The sequence below is a fragment of the Manis javanica genome, chromosome 13 (assembly GCF_040802235.1).
Source record: "Manis javanica isolate MJ-LG chromosome 13, MJ_LKY, whole genome shotgun sequence".
Taxonomy (NCBI): Eukaryota; Metazoa; Chordata; class Mammalia; order Pholidota; family Manidae; genus Manis; species Manis javanica.
The window spans coordinates 16,803,720-16,823,353 of NC_133168.1; the positions used below are offsets into that span (position 1 = coordinate 16,803,720).

A 19,634-nucleotide genomic window follows, 5' to 3' on the forward strand; every position below is an offset into this window, starting at 1 on the left:
TTCGGAATGTTAGGAAGCTAGTATAGTCCCATGCCACTGCATTTTAAGGCTTCCCAATCCAGCCAGTCAGCAGATGAGAATGGACACAGTTCTTGCTTTTTGGGAATTAGGGAGAAGTAGCTTGTTAAGACATGTTCATTTTTTATCAAGGTCATTTTGAAATCTGGAGGGGACTAGAATGTGTGTGTAAGAACTGCATATAGAGAAGGCAGGGTGCTGGTGGTATGGCATAGCCTACGTAATTATTCCTTAGCCAAAAGGAAAACATGATGAGATATTGTTTCCTCTTTCAGCTTTTATCTGACAAGCATATATGATCATTCAATATTTGAAGCTTTTAGCAAAGTGGTTCAGAAACTGATTCCACAACTCCCCACCCTGGAGAATTTGCTAAACATCTTTATCTCAGTAAGTAAATAAATACATCCTATTACAGTCATTTGCACAATTCAAGAATAACTTTGCAAAAGTGAAAACAATCTTACTTCTGCTTGCTTTTATAGCTGTTCAAGGTCACTGAAATATACTTTTGAAACTGCTCCTACATACTGTTTTGGGGCCTTTAAATTTTAACTCCCAGAACAGATTCCTGTACTTCACAGGTATAGTTGGAGTGGTTACTCTAGTTGCAGGCAATCATTCAGTGTTCATAGAGCCCTACTAGAGGTAGGGAAGATAAAAGCTGCTTTTGGCAATAAGATATTGAGATTTTTTACCTGTGTTTAACACTGAATGATATGCTAGCTGAATGAGTCCTGTGAGCTGTCAGCTCTACACAGGCTGCACAGAATTGAGGCAAAACTGTTGGTTGCACTCATATTTACTCTGTCACTGCAATATTTTGAGTCTCTTTAGATTTTTTAAATTTATTTCTTAACTTACAGTCAGTAAGATTAGTGTTTTTACTTTCCTTTTTCCTAACTGCAGGTGCATCTCTGAGTCAGGAAACTGCTCATTTTGTTTAAAGTAAATAATTTGTGATAACTAGTTCTACTTTTCATTTCTTAGGCAAGCCCCTTATAAAGAAGGTTATATGAGCTTTAAGTTACAATAAAAATGGAAGAGCCCAAATTCTTAGTGACTTAGTTTTTATTTTTACACTGAGGATGGCATATAATTTTATGCAACCATGAAAAGGTCTGGAATCAGCTGTCACTTTAAGGCAGCATCTTCTTTTTGTTTTAGAATTCTGGAATTGAAAAGGCTTTTCTATTTGACGTGGTCAGTAAAATTTATATTGCAACTGATAGTACTCCAGTGGATATGCAAACCTACGAGCTCTGCTGTGATATGATCGATGTGGTTATTGATATCTCTTGTATTTATGGGTAAGTAAAACATTCTTAAAGGCTTAAATCAAACCATGGTTCTCTTTTTTTTTTTAATTGAAATGTCTTTGATACACAGTCTTACATTGTTTTCAAATGTGCAACACAATGGTTCAACAGTTACCCATATTATTAAATCCTCATCCCCACTAGTGTGCAGTTACTATCTGTCAACATAGGAAGATACTGCAGCCATGGTTCTCTTTTATAACTGTTGAGACATTTTGCATTTACCTATTTGATATTAACACTTCTGTTTTAAATGACTGAAATCTGTAAATAAATATGCCATTTAGCCATGCAATTACAACAAAAAATTACTGAGTAAATGCCTGGCATTTTGCTGATTATCTCATTGCATATATTATAACATTTAATTCTCCACCATTCCATGAGGCGGGAATTACTCTATCCACATTTTACAGACGGGAAAACTGAGGTTCAGAGTGGTTCAGTTTCTAGATTCTGCTCACACTGTCAGTAGTGGATGGAACTAGAGTTTGAACTCAAGTCTAACTGATTCCTGGTTCCTCTACTCAAAAATCTGTCATATATCGTATATGTTTGGGAAAGGCTAATAGGTTCTTTGAACTCTAAATAAATACCTCATATTTACAACAGTTCTATCTTCTTACAGGAAATAACTACTGGTTTTTTTATAGTATACTTTTGATTATCTTCTTGTGAGGGTAGCAGGGAATTATAGAACTAAGCAAACAATATTACCTGTTTATTATTACATTAGGTAAGTCTTAGATTCCTAAAAACCAGAACTTCCTATACACTTACTGTAAAACAAACAAGGAGTGAGGAAAATATATTGTTACCAAACATAGAAACATTTCCACGTAATTATAATTTGCTGAATACATGACACACAGAGTGAATGGGTGTGAGCTAGTTTGTCTGTCTTACTAAGACATCACATTGTTGTGCTCTATTTATATTGGATCTTAGACCCGTAAGCGGTCATTGAGGAGATAAGACTCTTGCTCATCTTCCTCTTTATGCACTGGCTCTGATCTGTCCTACACAGCCACCTCTGTCCTGTCAGCTTCTGTGAGTCTGTCTCACCATTTCTCTCTCCCACTGTCTGAAAATCCTTTCCCTACTCAGTTCACATTTTCTGTTAACACCGTTATACGCACATGCACACACAGCCCGTTCCATTAAGAAAAAGGGAAAGTGATATTTACCTCACAGGACTGTAGAAAGGACGAAATATCATTAGGCTTTACCTGGTAGACCAGGGACAAAATGGAGCTATCATTATTATTATTATTATTATTATTATTATTAAACATTGCCATCTGGTTTTGGAAATAGACCTCATTTCCCAAGATTACAGCCCTATTATTTTTGTTGTTGACATTGGTATTATTGAATAACTGCCATCTTGCCTTTCGAGATAGGTATTTTTTTTACCTCCCTGCAGTACTCTATTGTTTTTAAACCATAGTGGATGACCTTGAAATACTCATGGAAGTTGAATGTAGCCTGGTCACAGTCTAGATTGCTGTGATAATCAAATGTAATGAATCACACCATTTATCTGGCACATTCTTAATGATACGCAGAGTCATTACTGTGCATATGGTAATTAGACGGAAGTAGCAAGTTGTTCCTGTAAATGATGTCAATCAGAGCCCCTTTCACCCAGCTGAAGCAGACACAGGGAGGGAGCGGTTGGGAGGAGGGAACTGGGTCCTGCTGGCAGGTTGTTTCTCTGTGGTGCAGCCCAGTGTTCTCAGAACCCACCAAGTTCGGTAAGAACCAGCCTGGGTCACGTGTGGGCCCCGGACTTTACTCAGACTGTCTCCTGGAGCACAGCGCCAGCCTAGCTAACTGGCAGCAGCCGAGAAAGCAGGCTTGCGGCCAGTTCCCAGCCGCTCCGTGGAGACCAGCAGGGCAACGCAGGCGACCTGTCGAGGCTGGCTGTGGCTGCCAGCTCTGCGCCCAGAGCACCCACACTTTGCAATACGTTCCACCTTCGTGTGTTTTCATTGCTTTCAAGATAGACACTTAGGTAGTAGAAGACAGTTGTTGGAGTCATAAAACCTTACCAATTTCTACTTGTAGTTTTTCATTTGGTCGTTTTTGTTTTTCCAGTTTGTTTAATGTTTACTTTTTTCCTGATTAGGAATGTAATCCAGATTCATTGCAGAATATATGTAACCGTATAAGAATAAAATTAAAATAGCCCATAATCTTATCACGTAGAAACAGTCACTATTCATGTTTTTATATATTTTGTTCTTATTTCTGTGTGTAATTTTTAGGAGAATGTGATCACTTTGTATATATATAATTTTATATCCTGCTTTTTTCTTTTAGCATTATCACCTGAGAATTTTCCTGTGTTATTTTAAGTTCTGTTAATAAATAATGTTTAATGTCTGTAAGTGTTATATTTACTTGGAAGTTTTAAATGCAGTTTTCTTCCTTGGGTAAAAAATTTTTATTGTTTTAGATTATTCTTCTCAGAATATTACTTAGAAGCAAGAGAAATTCAGTTTAGAAAAATAGTAGCTGAACATAGTACAAAGAAAGTTAGGAATTCTGTTAAATCTTCTTTAACAACTGAGATCCAGCACTTTTCTAATGTTTTGGTTGGTTATAGTGAGTTGAATCTTTTTTTAAAAAAAACCAACTTCCTCAAGTTACCATTAAATAGTCATATAAGTGCCAGTTTAAATATTCTCAAAACTGGAAATCTACAGTTCCTTTAAAGCACTCTACAATTCAGACTTTTCACAAAATCTGGTTTGTCACTCTACCCCCTTGTGATATGTACAAGCATTAAAAGCATTAGCTTTGAAATGAGTCTGATTAGTTTGAGTTCCTGGCTCTACCCCCACCTTCAGTTTTGACCAAGTTACCTTACATTACCCCTGCCAGCCTCGGTTCCTGAATACCTAGCTTAGACTATTCTTGTACCCACACAGTGGCTAATGCCTGGCAAGAACTAAGAATAGTGCTGGTCATATAGTAAATTTTTAGTAAATAAAAATCTTTTAATTATGCAAAACTGATAAGGTTTAGCACCAGCTGTATTAGTTATTATTATTATGCTGTATTAGTAAGGTTTAGTATAATTCCAGGTAAGTCCAATTGCTTGTCAATTGTTCATAAATTTGAGAAGTAAGAAATCAAAATATATACACAGTTTCAGATAGCAGGGTAAGAGGTACATGGAAGTGCCGTTTGTCTATGTGGAAAGAATCCATAACTCCTTGATCACCTCGGTGTCTTCAAAGAATACAGTTTCAGTCCTTAAGGCCATGATAACAATAATAGCGAACATTCGCTGTGCATTTTACATTCTCAGCACTATGCTCAGTGCTATGTATGTATTATTTCATTGCATTAGGAAACGTTGAAGTAAGTACTGTTAGTACATAGGTGAGGAATTGGAGGCTCTTACTCAGCTCGCTCAAGTTCACACAGTGAGTGAGCTGGGATTCAAACCCAAGTCGTATGTCTGCAGGCTCCACCTTTTCTTAATAGACCAATATATTTATTTAACTTTTTCTTTAGAAAAAGGTTCAAGCCCACAGAAAATATACAACAGTGCAGTGAATGCATATACATTTTTCACTGGGATTCACCAATTTGTTACTGGTTTGCCCTCTTTGCTGTCTCTCTCTCTAATGCATACTGTTGATTTTTGCTGACCCATTTGAGAATTGCACACATCATGATTGATTGATCTTAGCTACTTGGACATCTATCTCTTACGAGCAAGGACATTATTCCTTCACAGGACCACAGTTCAGTTATCAAATTAAGCATAGTTAGCAGGGCTACATTGCTCTATGATCAAATAGATAGTCCGTATATAAAGTTTTCCAGTGTTCCCAATTGTCCTTTATAGAATGTTTTTACCTTACCCAGGGTCTAGTCCAGCATTTGTCTGTCATGTCTCTTTGGAAAAACGCATCTTGATTTTTTTCATGAGACCATGTGATTGACAGCTTTGTTATTCTGTCATGGGAAAACAGGAAGCCCTTGTGGACCACGCAGGGGAGAGGAGCTCACTTCCGTCCCTCACCTGTGTTCCCAGGTGCCTAGAGAGTTAGTTGCCCAGCTGCCGCAGCAGTCAATAGGAAAGTGACTGTCATACACTGTTATTCTTGTGATTGTGTGTTTCTGAGACGTTTTGCTGAAAGGTGCTGTAAGTGTAAACTACTTGTTGTGAATACATTCCTGTGTTAAAGCTGGTCTCCACCACTGGGTTGCAATTTGTAGTTCCTTCTCAATGGTCAGATATGTTTTGGTTTCTGTCCCCATTTAGTCTCAAAGAAGATGGAGCAGGAACCCCTTATGACAAGGAATCAACAGCCATTATAAAGCTGAATAATACAACGGTTCTTTATTTAAAAGAGGTGACAAAGTTCCTGGCTCTTGTTTGCTTTGTCAGAGAGGAAAGCTTTGAAAGAAAAGGTAATGTTTTTGTGCGATTTAAATGAAGCATTTCAATTCCGACTAATACTGCCTTTACTGCCAGTTGAATGTGGGTGGACTTGTTTGAGGCTTCCAGACTTGAGTCATAGGCCCCCCCTTGGTCCCCCCCACTCCCCGGGCTCCTGCCCCCATCAGTCAGGGATCCATGAGCCCGCCTGCCCTCTAGTGATACAGCTGTCAGGAGGTGGAAGTGAAACCAGACCGTCCTCTCCAGGCCTTAGCTTTTCTGGGAGTGGAGCTAGCAGGGGCGTTGTTGCCACGTGGGAAAGTCTTACCAGGAGAAGGGCCTCCCCCCCCCCCACACCTCCTGAAGGTCAGAGGGACCATGTGACCCCTCGTGCTCCCCGTGTAGAGGAGGGGACTCAACATTACAGCTAAACGGTATTGAGCTTCTGTTCAGCCTTTGTACATTTTTAGTTCCCAAAACACAGGTGGCATGATTCCCAAAGGAACAGACATGAATATACGTAATAACGTCACTACGTATCTTTGTAGGACAAACTTGGTTCTACTTAAAAACAAAAGCAATTAACTTCATAAAGATAACTCATTTTCCCTGTACTATCTACCCTGGGAAATAACAGCTTACTTGACACAGCTAGGGGGTTTTTGCTAGTAACTGGTGTTTGATGTACCAATTTGTTGGGTAAAAAAATTCCCAACAGAGTGGGAGTAGTAACATTTACTGAAACAATGGCCTTTTTTTCCTTATTACCAATGCATGTTTGTTATAAGAATATTGGAAATTTTACAAAAGTATAAGGAACAAATAAAACCACTCAATTTTACTATGTGGAGCTAAACCCCATGTTAGATTTCTGAGATTTTTGTTGTTCTCCGTCCTTCCCTCCCTCCCATCTTCCTTTCCTTCCTTCCAATAAGAGGGGCCGTATTGTCTATATAGTTTTATATCTTGTTGCTTTCACTTATTTATGTCATGAAAAGGTTCCTGATTCATTGAACATGAAAACATAATTTAGATTTTTATTGTTTCTATTATAAAAATAATGGCTTCATTTAGAAAATTTAGAAATAATAAGCAAAAAAATAATTATTGATAAATTTCTCTGATAATCACTCTTAAAATTTTCTGTATAACTTTTCATTTATATCTATGTCTATATATGGGATTGTATGATAAATACTACTTTATAACCTTCACTTAAATTTGGAGACATCTTTCCGGTTCATGAAATCTTTTTGTCATATTTTAATAATTGTTAATTTTTTATTGTTAGTGATTTATATTGTTTCTAGGCTTTGATGTGAGAATAATCTATGATGACCTTTGCATTAAATATTTGTGTACCTCTTTCGTTATTTCCTCAGGAAAAACTTCAGCAAATGGAATTATTTAGATCAAAGGGTAGGCATGTTTTGGTGGCCTCTAATGCGTATTACCAAAATGTCCTTCAGACAGTCTTCAGGGTTTATATTACTAAGAGAATATGGATGTGTCCATTTTTACTGTATTCTTATCGTGACTGGGTATTAGCATTAAAAAAATTGATAACTGAAAACTGGCATATCTTTTAGATCTGTATTTCCTTGCTTCTTAATGAACTGTGTATCCTTCCTGTGTTTATAGATTATGAACAACCAAATTGACTTTTGTGTTGCCCTTATTACCAATCCAAATTGCCAAGGGCCCTCAAAACTTTTAACAAAGTGGTATTAACCTTTGGACGCCCTATTTTCATCTTTCTGAAAGATAGAACAGATTATATAAAAGATTCATGGAATTTTTTAAGACACAGGACCACAGCTTGTCTCATTCCCTCCGTTACAGGTGATTTTGCCTCAAAGCCAGGTCGCACCACCCATGCATGGCAGTTAGGGGTAAAGATTCCTGGGCTTCTCCCTGTATAGAACCAGTCACATAAATTGTGTTTCAAACCATTATACATACATTCCCATGGTTAAAGATATTCCAGAATTTGTATTTGGTTATTAATATTTCATGTTGATTTTGGAAGCGAAAGAAAGTTAGAGTAATACAAATAGTATGACTACAGCCCCAAAACCATCTAGGGTAGACAGGTCCTAAAATTTAGGGTACATAGGGTACATTAGGATCAACCTTGACAGCTTGTTTATTTTTGAACTAATTTGAGACTTAACAGAAAAGTTGTAAAAATAGTATGTAACTTACATATACTCCTCATCCAGTTACCCCAAATGTGGACTTCTTTATTTAAAGCTGTCAAAACCAGGGAATCAACATTGGTATAGTACTAGTAATGAAACTACAGACCTTATTCAAATTTCACCAGTTTTTCCAAAAATACCCTTTCTGCTCCAGGATCCCAAATTGGTGTAGTTGTTATTTTTCCGAGTCTCAAGTCTGTGGCAGTTCTTCATCTTTCATGACCTTGACACATTTGAAGAGTACTGATCAATTACTCTGCATAATGCCCTTCTAATTGGATTCACCTGATGTTTTCACCCAGTCGGAATGAAATTGTGCACTTTGACAAGAATACCACATGGAAATGATGTGTCCTCAGTGTATCCTATCAAGTGGTTCATGATATAGATAGCTTATTGGTGATGCTGACCTTGATTTAGTTAAGGTGGTGTGCGCCAGGATTTTCCCACTAGAAAGTTCCGTCTTTCATTTGCAGTTAATAAATACTTCAAACTTTGCAATTCTTGTTTCTCTTCAGACTTTTGCCCATTAATTTTAACATCCATCTGTGGTTGTGGAAGTAAATTTAAGTGGAAATTTAACCTTCTAAGTGGGATCATCTCTGAGAACAGGCAGATTTTGTAGAATTTATTAAACTAACCAGAAACCTAGGTATTCGTTTTAATGTTACAGCTAAGAAATGTAAATAAAGAGGTAGACAGAGTTAAGCTTGTGTGCTTTTTAGGGAGACTAAGTGTCTCCATTCGCCTGGGACAGAGGGTGTTCTGGGATAGGAGAGACCTTCAGTGCTGAAACTTGGAATGTCCCGAGCAGATAGGATGAGCTGGTTCCCCTATCAGGTAGTTGTCTTTAAAGAGAACTTAGTGCTTACAAATGCATGGGGGTAGTTGGCTGGGTTTTGTTACTGTAACGTCATGTGGTGTCGCGTCCTGTTGGTGCGTGTTGATTAGCTTTTCCTCCTGGTGGGCTCCTTCTGAGTGTTCAGTACTGATCTCTGTCACTGCTTTTGCAGAAAGGAGACAATGGGAAGCAGATGTGGGGTTTTCAGCCCTGGCCACATGCTGTAGGCACTTTGGAAAGGGAGGTGGTTAAAAAATACAACATCTAGGCCCTCCTGAAAACCATTAGAATAGAATTCCTAGGAGGAGAACCTGGGGTTTAGTTTTTTAAAAGTTCCCTGGATGTTCTTGATAACACAGCTGGGGTTGATAACCACTGAACCATTGAAGAATTGTGGGGCCACAGCTGTACGTGGTGATGAAGACAATGTTTGTTCTGTTCACATCTGTGTTCCTGTATTTTTAACTGCTTTTAATGAATGGGTTGAAATAAAGAACAAACACTTTATATGAATTCTTATATCTTTTGAAGACCTCAGTTGTGAATTTTTCTCTTTAAAATCCAGATACAGCGAGATGACTGTTACATGTTAATTGTGCAAATATGAATTAGTGAAGATTTGTTAGGAACAATCAAGTAAGATGTCTGAAATTTCCCAAGTTCTTATTGAGCCAAAGGCCTTCAGCTGGGCTTTCTTCCTAAGGCAGTTTGGCTGCACATATAGGCAGAGAATTTTGAGGTGGTTCTCACATCTCTTATCCACATTCCTACTAACATAATTTCTTTGCTCCTTGTTTCTTTCTTTCTTTCTTTTTTAAATCACATCTTTATTTTAAAGATGATCCCAAGAAACAAGTGAGCAAGTGGGGAAATACAGGTAGAGAGGCCATCCATGTGTCACTGATGAGCACTTTATGCTCAGTCCCAGTGGGGGAATCACAAACTCAGGTTCGGCCCAGTGAGTATGCAAGACTGCGGCATACCTCGCCGGCTCCCACGTGCCACTGTCTGAGGGGCACCCTCAGAGCCCTGGTACCTGTCCGTGTGCGGTCAGGGAAGTTCTGTGGTGCCAAGGAAGCTTCAGACAGAGAAGATGTATCTATACCCTGGCTTGTGTATTTCCTGTTTCTCTCCCCCTATTGTCTTAATTGTCTTTCCTTAAGGAAATGTCTCCTGGTCTTACTGCACAGTGGGTACTACCGCTGTGGAAGCAGCAGAGGGCGCCATGCAGGGCCTCCTGCTTCTGGAAGCCCGGTGACCGTTTCCTGCAGTGCCCTTGCCTCAGCTACACAACTGCTTTGGGGAGTTTCACTCATTGCAGGGAATCCCAGTTCTTTTTTTGTTGGTTGGAGCTCTAAAGCATCACCTGAGTTGGATGGAAGTAATCGTTGGGCAAGTTATTTTAATAAGTTTAAAGGGTGTTAAATAGAACCAACTGCCTTATCCTAAGTGGTGTAAGTGTAATGTTGCTCTCAGCAGTTGTACAAATTAGTGGTGATGATGAAAAATGCGCCCCAGACTTTGGCTGGCAGCTTTGATTCTATTTTGGTACCACTAATTTCTGGAAACATAAGATTCTCCTCTGCCATTTCTCCATTTACAATTTACTTAATATTGAAAAACTGAGAGTGTCCTTGGTTGTTGAATTCCTGAGATTGGAGCTGACCTGAGGTGACTTGTGACCACTCAACAGTCAGGGACTTTGCTTTCCCCTGGGCTTTTGACAATGGTTCAAAATATAATAGATATGCAATTGATCGATTGGCACCATAGCTTTGAGATCAGCCCCACTCCAAGTCAGGGTCTGCCTCTCCTTATTAGAGTCACTTTAATAATCCTCTGAAGGGAAAATAATTTCATTGAATATACTGCTTTGTTGTAAGAAATCTCTCATTCTGACAGGTTTTAAAACAATGTGACAGTTCAGCTGGTTCTTCAGATCTTTTTGGTAGTAGACGTCTTTGAAAATGTGCTATATACTCTGGAACATTTGCTGAGGAAAAAATATGCATTCAGAAGACTCTGCCTGCAATGCCTGAAGCCCAGCTGCAGACCTTTTAGGGGACTCTGCGGACTTATGGTTAAGGCTGTTCCTCTGCCTCCCACTACTCATTCGTCCTGGCCACAGCAGCCATGAAAAGATGGAGATGATTTCTGTGCCATTTCTAAATATCTTTGTTTTCTTCTCCAGGGCTTATTGACTATAATTTTCATTGCTTCCGGAAGGCCATCCATGAAGTTTTCGAGGTGAGAATGAAAGTGGTAAAATCACGAAAGGTTCAGAATCGGCTGCAGAAGAAAGGAGCCCCCCCCAACGGGACCCCAAGAGTGCTGTTGTAGTAAGGTGTCAGGACCGTCTGTTGAAATCAGACCTTTCACTGAAGCTGCTGCGCTGTGTTGCACTAAAGGAAAAGGAGGAGGAGATTGGGACACATGACATATTTGTTGTAAAAAAGAAAAAAATTCCTGCAACCCTTTTAGTCTTTTTTAAATAAAGTAAGCACTTTGAAGCAAACACTTGTATTTTAACAATGAAGTGAAATCCATTGTAATTGCATTACACAAACGTAAACTTTTATGGTCTGCAGTCAGAAAAATTCTGTGTAAGAACTGCCAGGAACTGTATATATTTTGCACTTTTTCCATGTTTCACTGAACTGATCTTTGATAAAACAACTTTTCTAAGCTTTTTTCTGTATGTGGAGTCAAGGACATGCATACTGTAGTCCATGTGTATATGGCAATCAGAAATTAATCAAAAGGCAGTGAGTGGGCAATGACTTTTTATAAATCTGAGAATATTTGCTACCAATTGTTGAGGAAAAATCATTTTTCATTAGAGCTGGAACAGATGGGGACAGGCAGCAAGCTCGAAGAGCAGTAAGAGCTGTCGTCTGGTAATAACTGGTGTAAACAGGAGTTTTGTGGAGTAATGTTAGCGCCAGACTCGGATGGATACCTGAAAACTTCCATAGCTGTGACAGTGCTTTCCTACTCAACAGTTTTGACATAGCTCTTTACCTCAACACATTTCTGCCTATTTATACAGAGGGGTCATTTCCTTTTGCTGCATTACAGTTCTTCAGAACCTCTGGGACCACATTTCCAAAGTGGTGCCAATCACTGGACAGAATTGAGAACTGTGGGGTTTCTGGAAGCTTTTCAGTCACTGCTACCCACACCCAAGTAACATCAGAGCCACATGTTTTCCCAAATGCGACTGGCAACTGCAGATTTAAAAACCTGTGCAGTTACTTACGTTTGGCCCATGTTAAATGGGCCTGTAACTGCAACATTTAAAGTACTTAGAACCAGTTTTTTGTGTTTGTTTTTTTACTGCTCTGTAACCATGGAGAATGTCTAGATCTCTCTAGCACAGAGCTTAATGCTGATGGGCACAGTTGTCATCTCTGAGCCTCATCTGCTGCAGTGTGCCTAGTGTACTCTACCCGTTCCCACCTTGTGATTGAACTAGAGTTCAGCTTACTGGTAGCACTCTCTGCACAGTGAAACATCTGTCCTGAAAACCCCTAAATATCTGTAGAAAGAGGATGGTCAGCGGAGACATTACAGTTTGCTATGTATTTGTTTCTAGGAAATTCTTCCTTGGCATGTTTACTTGACTATGGGGAAGTTAGGAGACTCTTGAATCTACCCCCACCCCAAACCATTCCAAGTAGCTAGAACCGATGTCCAGTCTAAGACTCAGTGTCCTGAAGCTTGCTTGGGAGGTTTTTTGTTTTCTTGTTTTTTTACCAGAGCCTCATAGGGACAGCAAAAGCTGGTCCTAGCAAAAATGTATCAATTTCCTATGGCAACCTGTCCTTGAAATTACCCTACTTGTATTTGGGGCTTCTTTTCTGTCCTCTCCTTCCTTCCTCAAGTCCTATTTGAAGCTGGTAACTGCAATTTAAGATGGGAACTGATTTGAGCCCCCCTCCCCCCAAGGGTCTGCATTTTAGGAGGAAATTTGTAAAAATCACTAAGGTGCCCTAACTCCATGACTCCTACTGGGAAACCTGGATGGGTTAGGAACCCAGGGCTCTAGGGAAGTCTTTTCCTTAACTTTGGACCTATATACTCCCTGCTGGGTCTTTGCCAACAGGCCTGGTGCATATGGGTCGTTCTTATAAACTTAATTCTGTGATTTTTTTACACAGTAGTTCTTGTTGAATAAGCTTAAAGAATTGCTTTTCTAATGTGACTTGATCCTCAAGAAGGATACTTGCCTATCTGGTAAATCACACACAGGTATATGTACTACTGTAACCAGGTGGAGCTTCCATTTTAAGGTGGGGTATATGATGGGTTTTTGTTAAAATGTGCCTTAAAAGCCTATCACTTCAAAAGCAAATGATTCTTTAGGGGAAGGGCGAAAATAATCCTATGGCATGGGAGTCAGCTTCACCGTAGTGCACTCTGATTAATCACATCGATATGTAGATTCCTGCCTCAAACCTGTAAGCATGGCAATGACCTCTTAGTGAAATTCATATGTGGGAGTATGTTTTAGCATTCCGTTTTTTAAGTCTGTGCTACTGGAATTATAAAAATCAATTCCTTTTGCAATTTATTTTGATATGAGACTTAGCTTACTGCGCTATGCATGACCTCGTGTAGGTCACCAATGTAAAGCTATATATACAAAGTCCAAATCTATGGCTACAATGACTGCTCTGGAACATTTTTTGCTCATTTTCAAAGGTTGAGAACTTGACCTGCAGGTTTCCAGGCCAATTAGAACTTCTATGTGGAGGTGAGACTCTGTAAATTATCATCTTTGGTTATTTTTAGTGATGCAGGTTAGTATGTATAACCAGGGTAGAGTGTTTTTGCAGAAATACAAATCAAACACTGGTTGGCATTTATGGGCAGTGTTATTTTGTGAACATATTTTGGACCCTTAATTATAAAATGACTAGAAACAGCAATATTGTTATATACGGGTTATATGCTAACTGTTTGAAACTACTCCAGAAAAACACCTGAACTGTCTTGATTTATTAAAGTACGGTATGCATTCAACTTAATACTGAGTGGATCTAATTTGTAACTGAGTATAGTATGTTTTACTTTAAGCAATACATCATTGATAACCATTGTTAAACCATTGCTTTCAAGAGTGTTAACTGCCAATTCAAAAGCACGTATCATGCTCCTGATTTGGTAAGTTTGTCATTTCAGTCATACTCATAACTAATCTTTCTGGGAGCAGAAAGGTCTCTTGGTGGGGTTGCTTACTGTACGTGCATATCACTGCTTCACTGGCCCTATTTAGATCCCTTTAGGAAAATGTGTTTGTCCCGATTAACCAGCTTTCATTTTATGGAAATGGGGATAAATCACTGTGTTTGAATTGAATTTACACTTTATTTTTTAAACCTTCTTACTTCTACATATTTTTTGATGGGGACATGACTGTTTGAACTATAAGACTGTTACTCAGAAAACTTCAGATATTAATCCTTGCTGCTCTCCCCCTAACCCCTAGCCGTCTGGAAATTATTTTTCTAAGAGTCCACTCTATATAATGACTTACAGATGCCCTCTAAGAGTTCTCAGAGAAAGCTAGTATTAGATGTTAAATAAATGAAATCCTATTTTGGGTTGGAAAATCTGATCTAATTCCAAGATTTTTAAAAAGTGGTCATGTTGAGTTTAGGAGAAAGAAAATATGCTTAACAGAATTATTTACTAATAATATGTATTGACTATGAGTACGCACAATATTCCAGGTACTGCTCTTAAGTGCTTATTTATAACATCTTCATGAATTTGAGAGTTAGGTATGATTATCACTCCTGTTTTACAGATGAAACAACTGAGGCCAAAGATGAAATAACTTATCATATGGAGGCCTGGAGTCTGACTCAGGAATCCACCCTCTCAGCTACGACTATAAGCAGCCTCACCAAATGTCCCCTTGAATGTCCTACTTTCACAAACATGAAGAGGGAGACTTCATGTTTAGGATTTGCTGCTACAATGCTGGAGTATTTAAAAAATACCATTCTTTTACACAAGAATAGGAGCAGTCTTCTAAATGTACTTTACTCGGAGAAGAAAGTAAACGAAGATTTTCTTCCTAATCCATTAAATAACTAGCGCTGAAAATAGTATTAACAGAGTATTAAATATCAGAAGAAAATGTATATACCTCTTCCTGATAATTGGCTTTCTAAGAAGCAATAATATACCAAATTCAGAACATGGGAAAAATAAGCCTTTGCTCTTAGCTGTATTCAACCTTTTACCTCCAGTTTTTAACAATTTAAAGAAAACAAAACACTGATGTAGATTAAAGTAAAAATGATACATTTCAATCCCAGTTTTGTCTTGAGCTTCAGGCCTATAATTAAAATTGTCACTGGCATACTTTTTCTAGAATCTTCTATAAGAGGACTCTCAAGTCTACATCCAAAGTTGAACTGGCTTCCTTCTTGGTAAATCTTATGCTGTGATGGCATGACTATTCTCCTTCGTGTCCCTGCCAGAAACTTGGGCCACATCCTTGACTGACCCTCCTGCTTACCTCCCAATCACCACTTCTTTCAGTTCGGCCTTCCTAACATCTATTCGATCTATTCTCTCCATCTCTTCTGCTATTATCTTGGTTTGGACCACCTTCTCCTCTTACTTGGATCTCAATAGCCTCTTGACCGATGTCTCAACCTTATCCATCCATCCTCTCCATTCTCCACATAAGACCAAGAGTGTCCACCAAAATTCCAACCATGCTTTGTACCTCTTTGCTTCGTGCGTCCCTTTGTAGCTCTCTGTTACAGATGTCAGTCAAACTCCTTAAAAGCAGGTTCAAGAACCTGCCTCGCCGGTCCCTTCCTCCCTCTTCAGCCTCAGCTGTTCCTGCCTTTATGGAGCTGGACCACATGCCCATACAATGTGGTAAATACAGGCATACCCTGTTTTATTGCACTTCACAATTGCTGTTTTTTTTGTTTTTGTTTTTAACAAATCGAAGGTTTATGCAACCCTGCAAGTCCTTGGCACTATGTTTCCAACAGCATTGTGTCTCTGTGTCATATTTTGGTAATTCTCATGACATTTCAAACTTTTCCATTATATTTGTTATGTTGATCTGTGATGAGTGATCTTTGATGTTACTATTGTAATTTTTTTAGGGTGCCATGAGCCACACCCATAGAAGATGGCCAACTTAATTGATAAACATGTGCATGTTGTGGCTGCTCGACCTACCAGCCATTCCCCCATCATTCTCCCTCTCCACAGGCCTCCCTATTCTCCAAGACACAACAGTATTGAAATTAGGCCAGTTAATAACCCCCCAGTGTCCTTTAAGTGTCTAAGCGAAAGAAAGAGTCGCACATACCTCACTTTAAATAAAAAACTAGAAAGGATTAAGCTTAGTGAGGAAGCATGCTGAAAACTGAGACACCCCTAAAGCTAGGTCACTTGCCCCAGTTAGCCAAGTTGTGAATGTGAAGGAAAATCCTCGACAGAATTAAAACTGCTACTCTGGCAAACATGAATGATAACAAAGCAAAACAGCCATATTGCTAATATGGGGAAAGTTTTAGTGGGTTGGATAGAAGATCAAACCAGCCACAACATTGCCTTAAGCCAAAGCCTGCTCTGGAGCAAGGCCCTAACTGTTCAATCCTGTGAAGGCTGAGGGAGCTACAAAAGAAAAGCTAGTAACTAGTAGAAGTTGGTTCCTGAAAGTTTTAACAAGCCTTCTCCATAACATAAGTGCAAGGTGAAGAAGCAAAGGCAAAGGAGAAGCCTCAGCAAGTTATCCAGAAGACCTAGCCAAGACACTCCATGAAGGCACTGAACAACAGATTTTCAACATAGATGAAACAGCCTTCCTTCTATTGGAAGAAGATGCCATCTAGGACTTTCATTGCTAGAGAGAAGTCAGTGTCTGGCTTTAAAGCTCCAAAAGGCAGAATAGCTCTTGAGGCTGATTTAGCTGGTGACTTTTTAAGTTGAAGTCAGTCCTCATTGACCATTCCAAAAATCCTTGGGCCCTTAAGAATTAGACTAACTCAACTCTGCCTGTGCTTTATAAATGGAACAACAAAGACTGGATGACAGCACATCTGTTTACAACATGGTTTACTGAATATTTTAAGTCCACTGTTGAGACCTATTGCTCAGAAAAAAAGTTTCCTTTCAAAATATTACTGCTCACTGACAATGTGCCTGGTCACCCAAGAGCTTTGGTGGAGATGGGCAATGAGATTAATGTTTTCATGCCTGCTAACACAGCAACCATTCTGCAGCCCATGGGTTAAAGAATCATTTTGACTTCCAAGTTTTATTCTTTAAAAAATACATTTCATAAGGCAATAGCAGCCACAGATAGTGATTCCTCTGATGGATCTGGTCAAACTGAATTGAAAACCTTCTGGAAAGGATTCACCATTCTAGATGCCATTAAGAACATTTGTGATTCATGGGAAGAGGTCAAAATATCAATATTAACAGGAGTTTGGAAGAAGTGGATTCCAACCATCATGAATGACTTTGAGGTGTTTAAGACATCAATGGAGGAAGTAACTAGATGTGGTAGAAAGAACAAGAGAACTAAAATGAGAAGTAGAGCCTGAAGACATGACTGAATTGCTGCAATCTCATGATAGAACTTGAACAGATAGGAGTTGCTTGTTATGGATGAGCAGAGAAAGTGTTTTCTTGAGATGGAATCTATTCTTGGTGAAGAATCTATGAAGACTATTGAAATGAAACAAGATTTAAAATGTTACACAAACTTAGTTAATAAAGCAGTGGCAGAGTTTGAGAGGATTGACTCCAAGTCTAAAGGACATTCTACTGTGGGTGAAATGTTATCAAACAGCACTGCATGCAGCAGAGAAATTGTTCATGAAAGGAAGAGCAATGTGCAAACTTCACTGTTGTCTCATTTTAAGTAATTGCTACAGCCACCCCAACCCTCATCAACCACCATCCCGATCAGTCAGCAGCCATCAGCCTCAAGGCAAGACCTACCAGCAAGAAGACTGAGTTGTGGAAAGCTCAGATGATGGTTAGTACCTTTTAGCAATAAACTGTTTTTAAATTAGGGTATGTACTTTTTTAAGACATAATGCTATTACACATTTAATAGACTACAGTATAGTGTAGACATAACTTCTACACACCATGGGGAATCAAGACATTCATTTGACTCACTGCAATATTCTCTTTATTGCTATAGTCTCTGAACCAGCAGTATATCCAAGATATGCCTATTAAGAGGGATCGTGAGTTATGATTCCTTTCTTTGCCAGTCATTTTCTGAGGGAAATAGTGATTTTTTTCATTCAGCAGTTACTGATAGGACACATATTATATGCCAGACATTGTGTTTAGTAAAATAGCTAAAAGGCAGATTCTGGAGATGGAAGGATTTTAATAAATGAAAACAAAAGAAAATAAACTACTTACTTTTAGATGGGCCTCTATAGATGTCAGTTTTTATAACCACCATTGTAAGGATCTTACCACTTGCTAGCAAAGACAGTGGATAGCCATAACTCGCATCAGAGAAGTTGAGTTGTTCAACCAATTAGCAGATCAATAGCTTTAGTTAACATTACTAATTAACTGTAGACTAAATGAGAAGAGCGCTGCGGAAGTAGAAATGTTGGTCTGAAGAAGTGCCTTTCTTCATAATAGGTGAATTATTTTAAAAGTGTGAGTTTAATTATTTTAATGTTCATACTTTCCTATCTTAATACATATATGAAATCAATATCATTTCCAGAATTACACTTAATAAAAAGCTTATTTTACTTTACTCTTCAATCAGTTTGTACCAAGGAACTATAATTGCTGTCTAAGGTTTATGACATGAGGAGCAGTAGAAGATGAGGGAAGATTCTCATGGTGGAATTTAAAGCTAAGACAGAACTTTTTTAAAGGTCACCTAGAATTTCAAAAGGTTGGATGATATTTTAGAATTTGCTAAACTTGACCTTGCAGGTCTTCAAGGAGATATACTTTGATCATAAATTCAAGTTAAGTGCTGTTGGTGACCTTATTTCAGTTGTATCACCAGTATATTTGCAGTTTTCTGTAACAGTCATAGTGAAGTGAAATAGAGGTTTTAATGGTCCCTATCACAATTTTAAAGATACTTCAAATTGCACCATGCTATCCCAAGGAATAATTCAATTCCATAAAAACAAGTAAATAAATTTAAATGTATTTTATGTATAAAAGAAATACAATTATTAAAGACAAATAAATTAAAAACAACATCCAAAATGAATTCTTTAAGACTAATCCAGTAAATAGCAGTCAACAGCCTTTGTAGAGTATCACATTTTCTAAATAACTTTTTTGTTTTGTATTTTTTGTTTCTTATTTTTAAAAGCTGTGCAGATAAATAATTTATATTTTATTACTTTAATGGGAATATTAAGGTGCTTTGTGTTGAGGGTTTTTTAAATGATAGTTATGATAGCTTCAGGTGTGCATCATAGTGTTGTGACATTGATATACATTATGAGGTCATCACCACCATAAGTAAGAGTTGCCATCCGTTGCTATACCAAGTTATTACATTATGAATGACTATTTCTGTATTTTTCATCCCCGTGACTTACTTGTTTTATGCCTGGAAGTCTGTACCCCCTGATCCTCTTCACCTATTTCATCTATCCCTCCACTCCACAGAACATTACGTTTTTAGTTTCAGTAAATGATTAAGCAGTTAAAGCTGAGATGGAGTCTGGTCCTCAGTATTTAATCTTGAAAACATTAACTATCTTGAAATGCAGAATGGCCATGTGAGTTCATGTGCAGAACAATGTTTGAATCATATGTTTAAATGTGCCCTGGGACAGAACTGTAGGAGTTATTTTATG

At 38.3% G+C, this 19,634-nt stretch overlaps 1 protein-coding gene across 4 annotated transcripts in view; it reads left to right on the forward strand.

Annotated features, from left to right (window-relative positions):
- The window catches only part of RRAGD (Ras related GTP binding D), a 36,456-nt gene extending 22,645 nt beyond the window's left edge, over window positions 1–13,811 (forward strand). For 3 of the 4 annotated variants that reach the window (XM_017665701.3, XM_037014087.2, XM_037014082.2), the window contains exons 4-7: window positions 294–408; window positions 1,186–1,328; window positions 5,623–5,771; window positions 10,973–13,811. In XM_017665701.3, coding sequence (XP_017521190.3) covers window positions 294–408; window positions 1,186–1,328; window positions 5,623–5,771; window positions 10,973–11,121 — 556 coding nt within the window. In that variant the 3' untranslated portion in view covers window positions 11,122–13,811. The remainder of the gene's footprint in view (window positions 1–293; window positions 409–1,185; window positions 1,329–5,622; window positions 5,772–10,972) is intronic. The other variant, XM_073220983.1, reaches the window with a different exon arrangement.
- The last annotated feature ends 5,823 nt before the right edge of the window (window positions 13,812–19,634 follow it).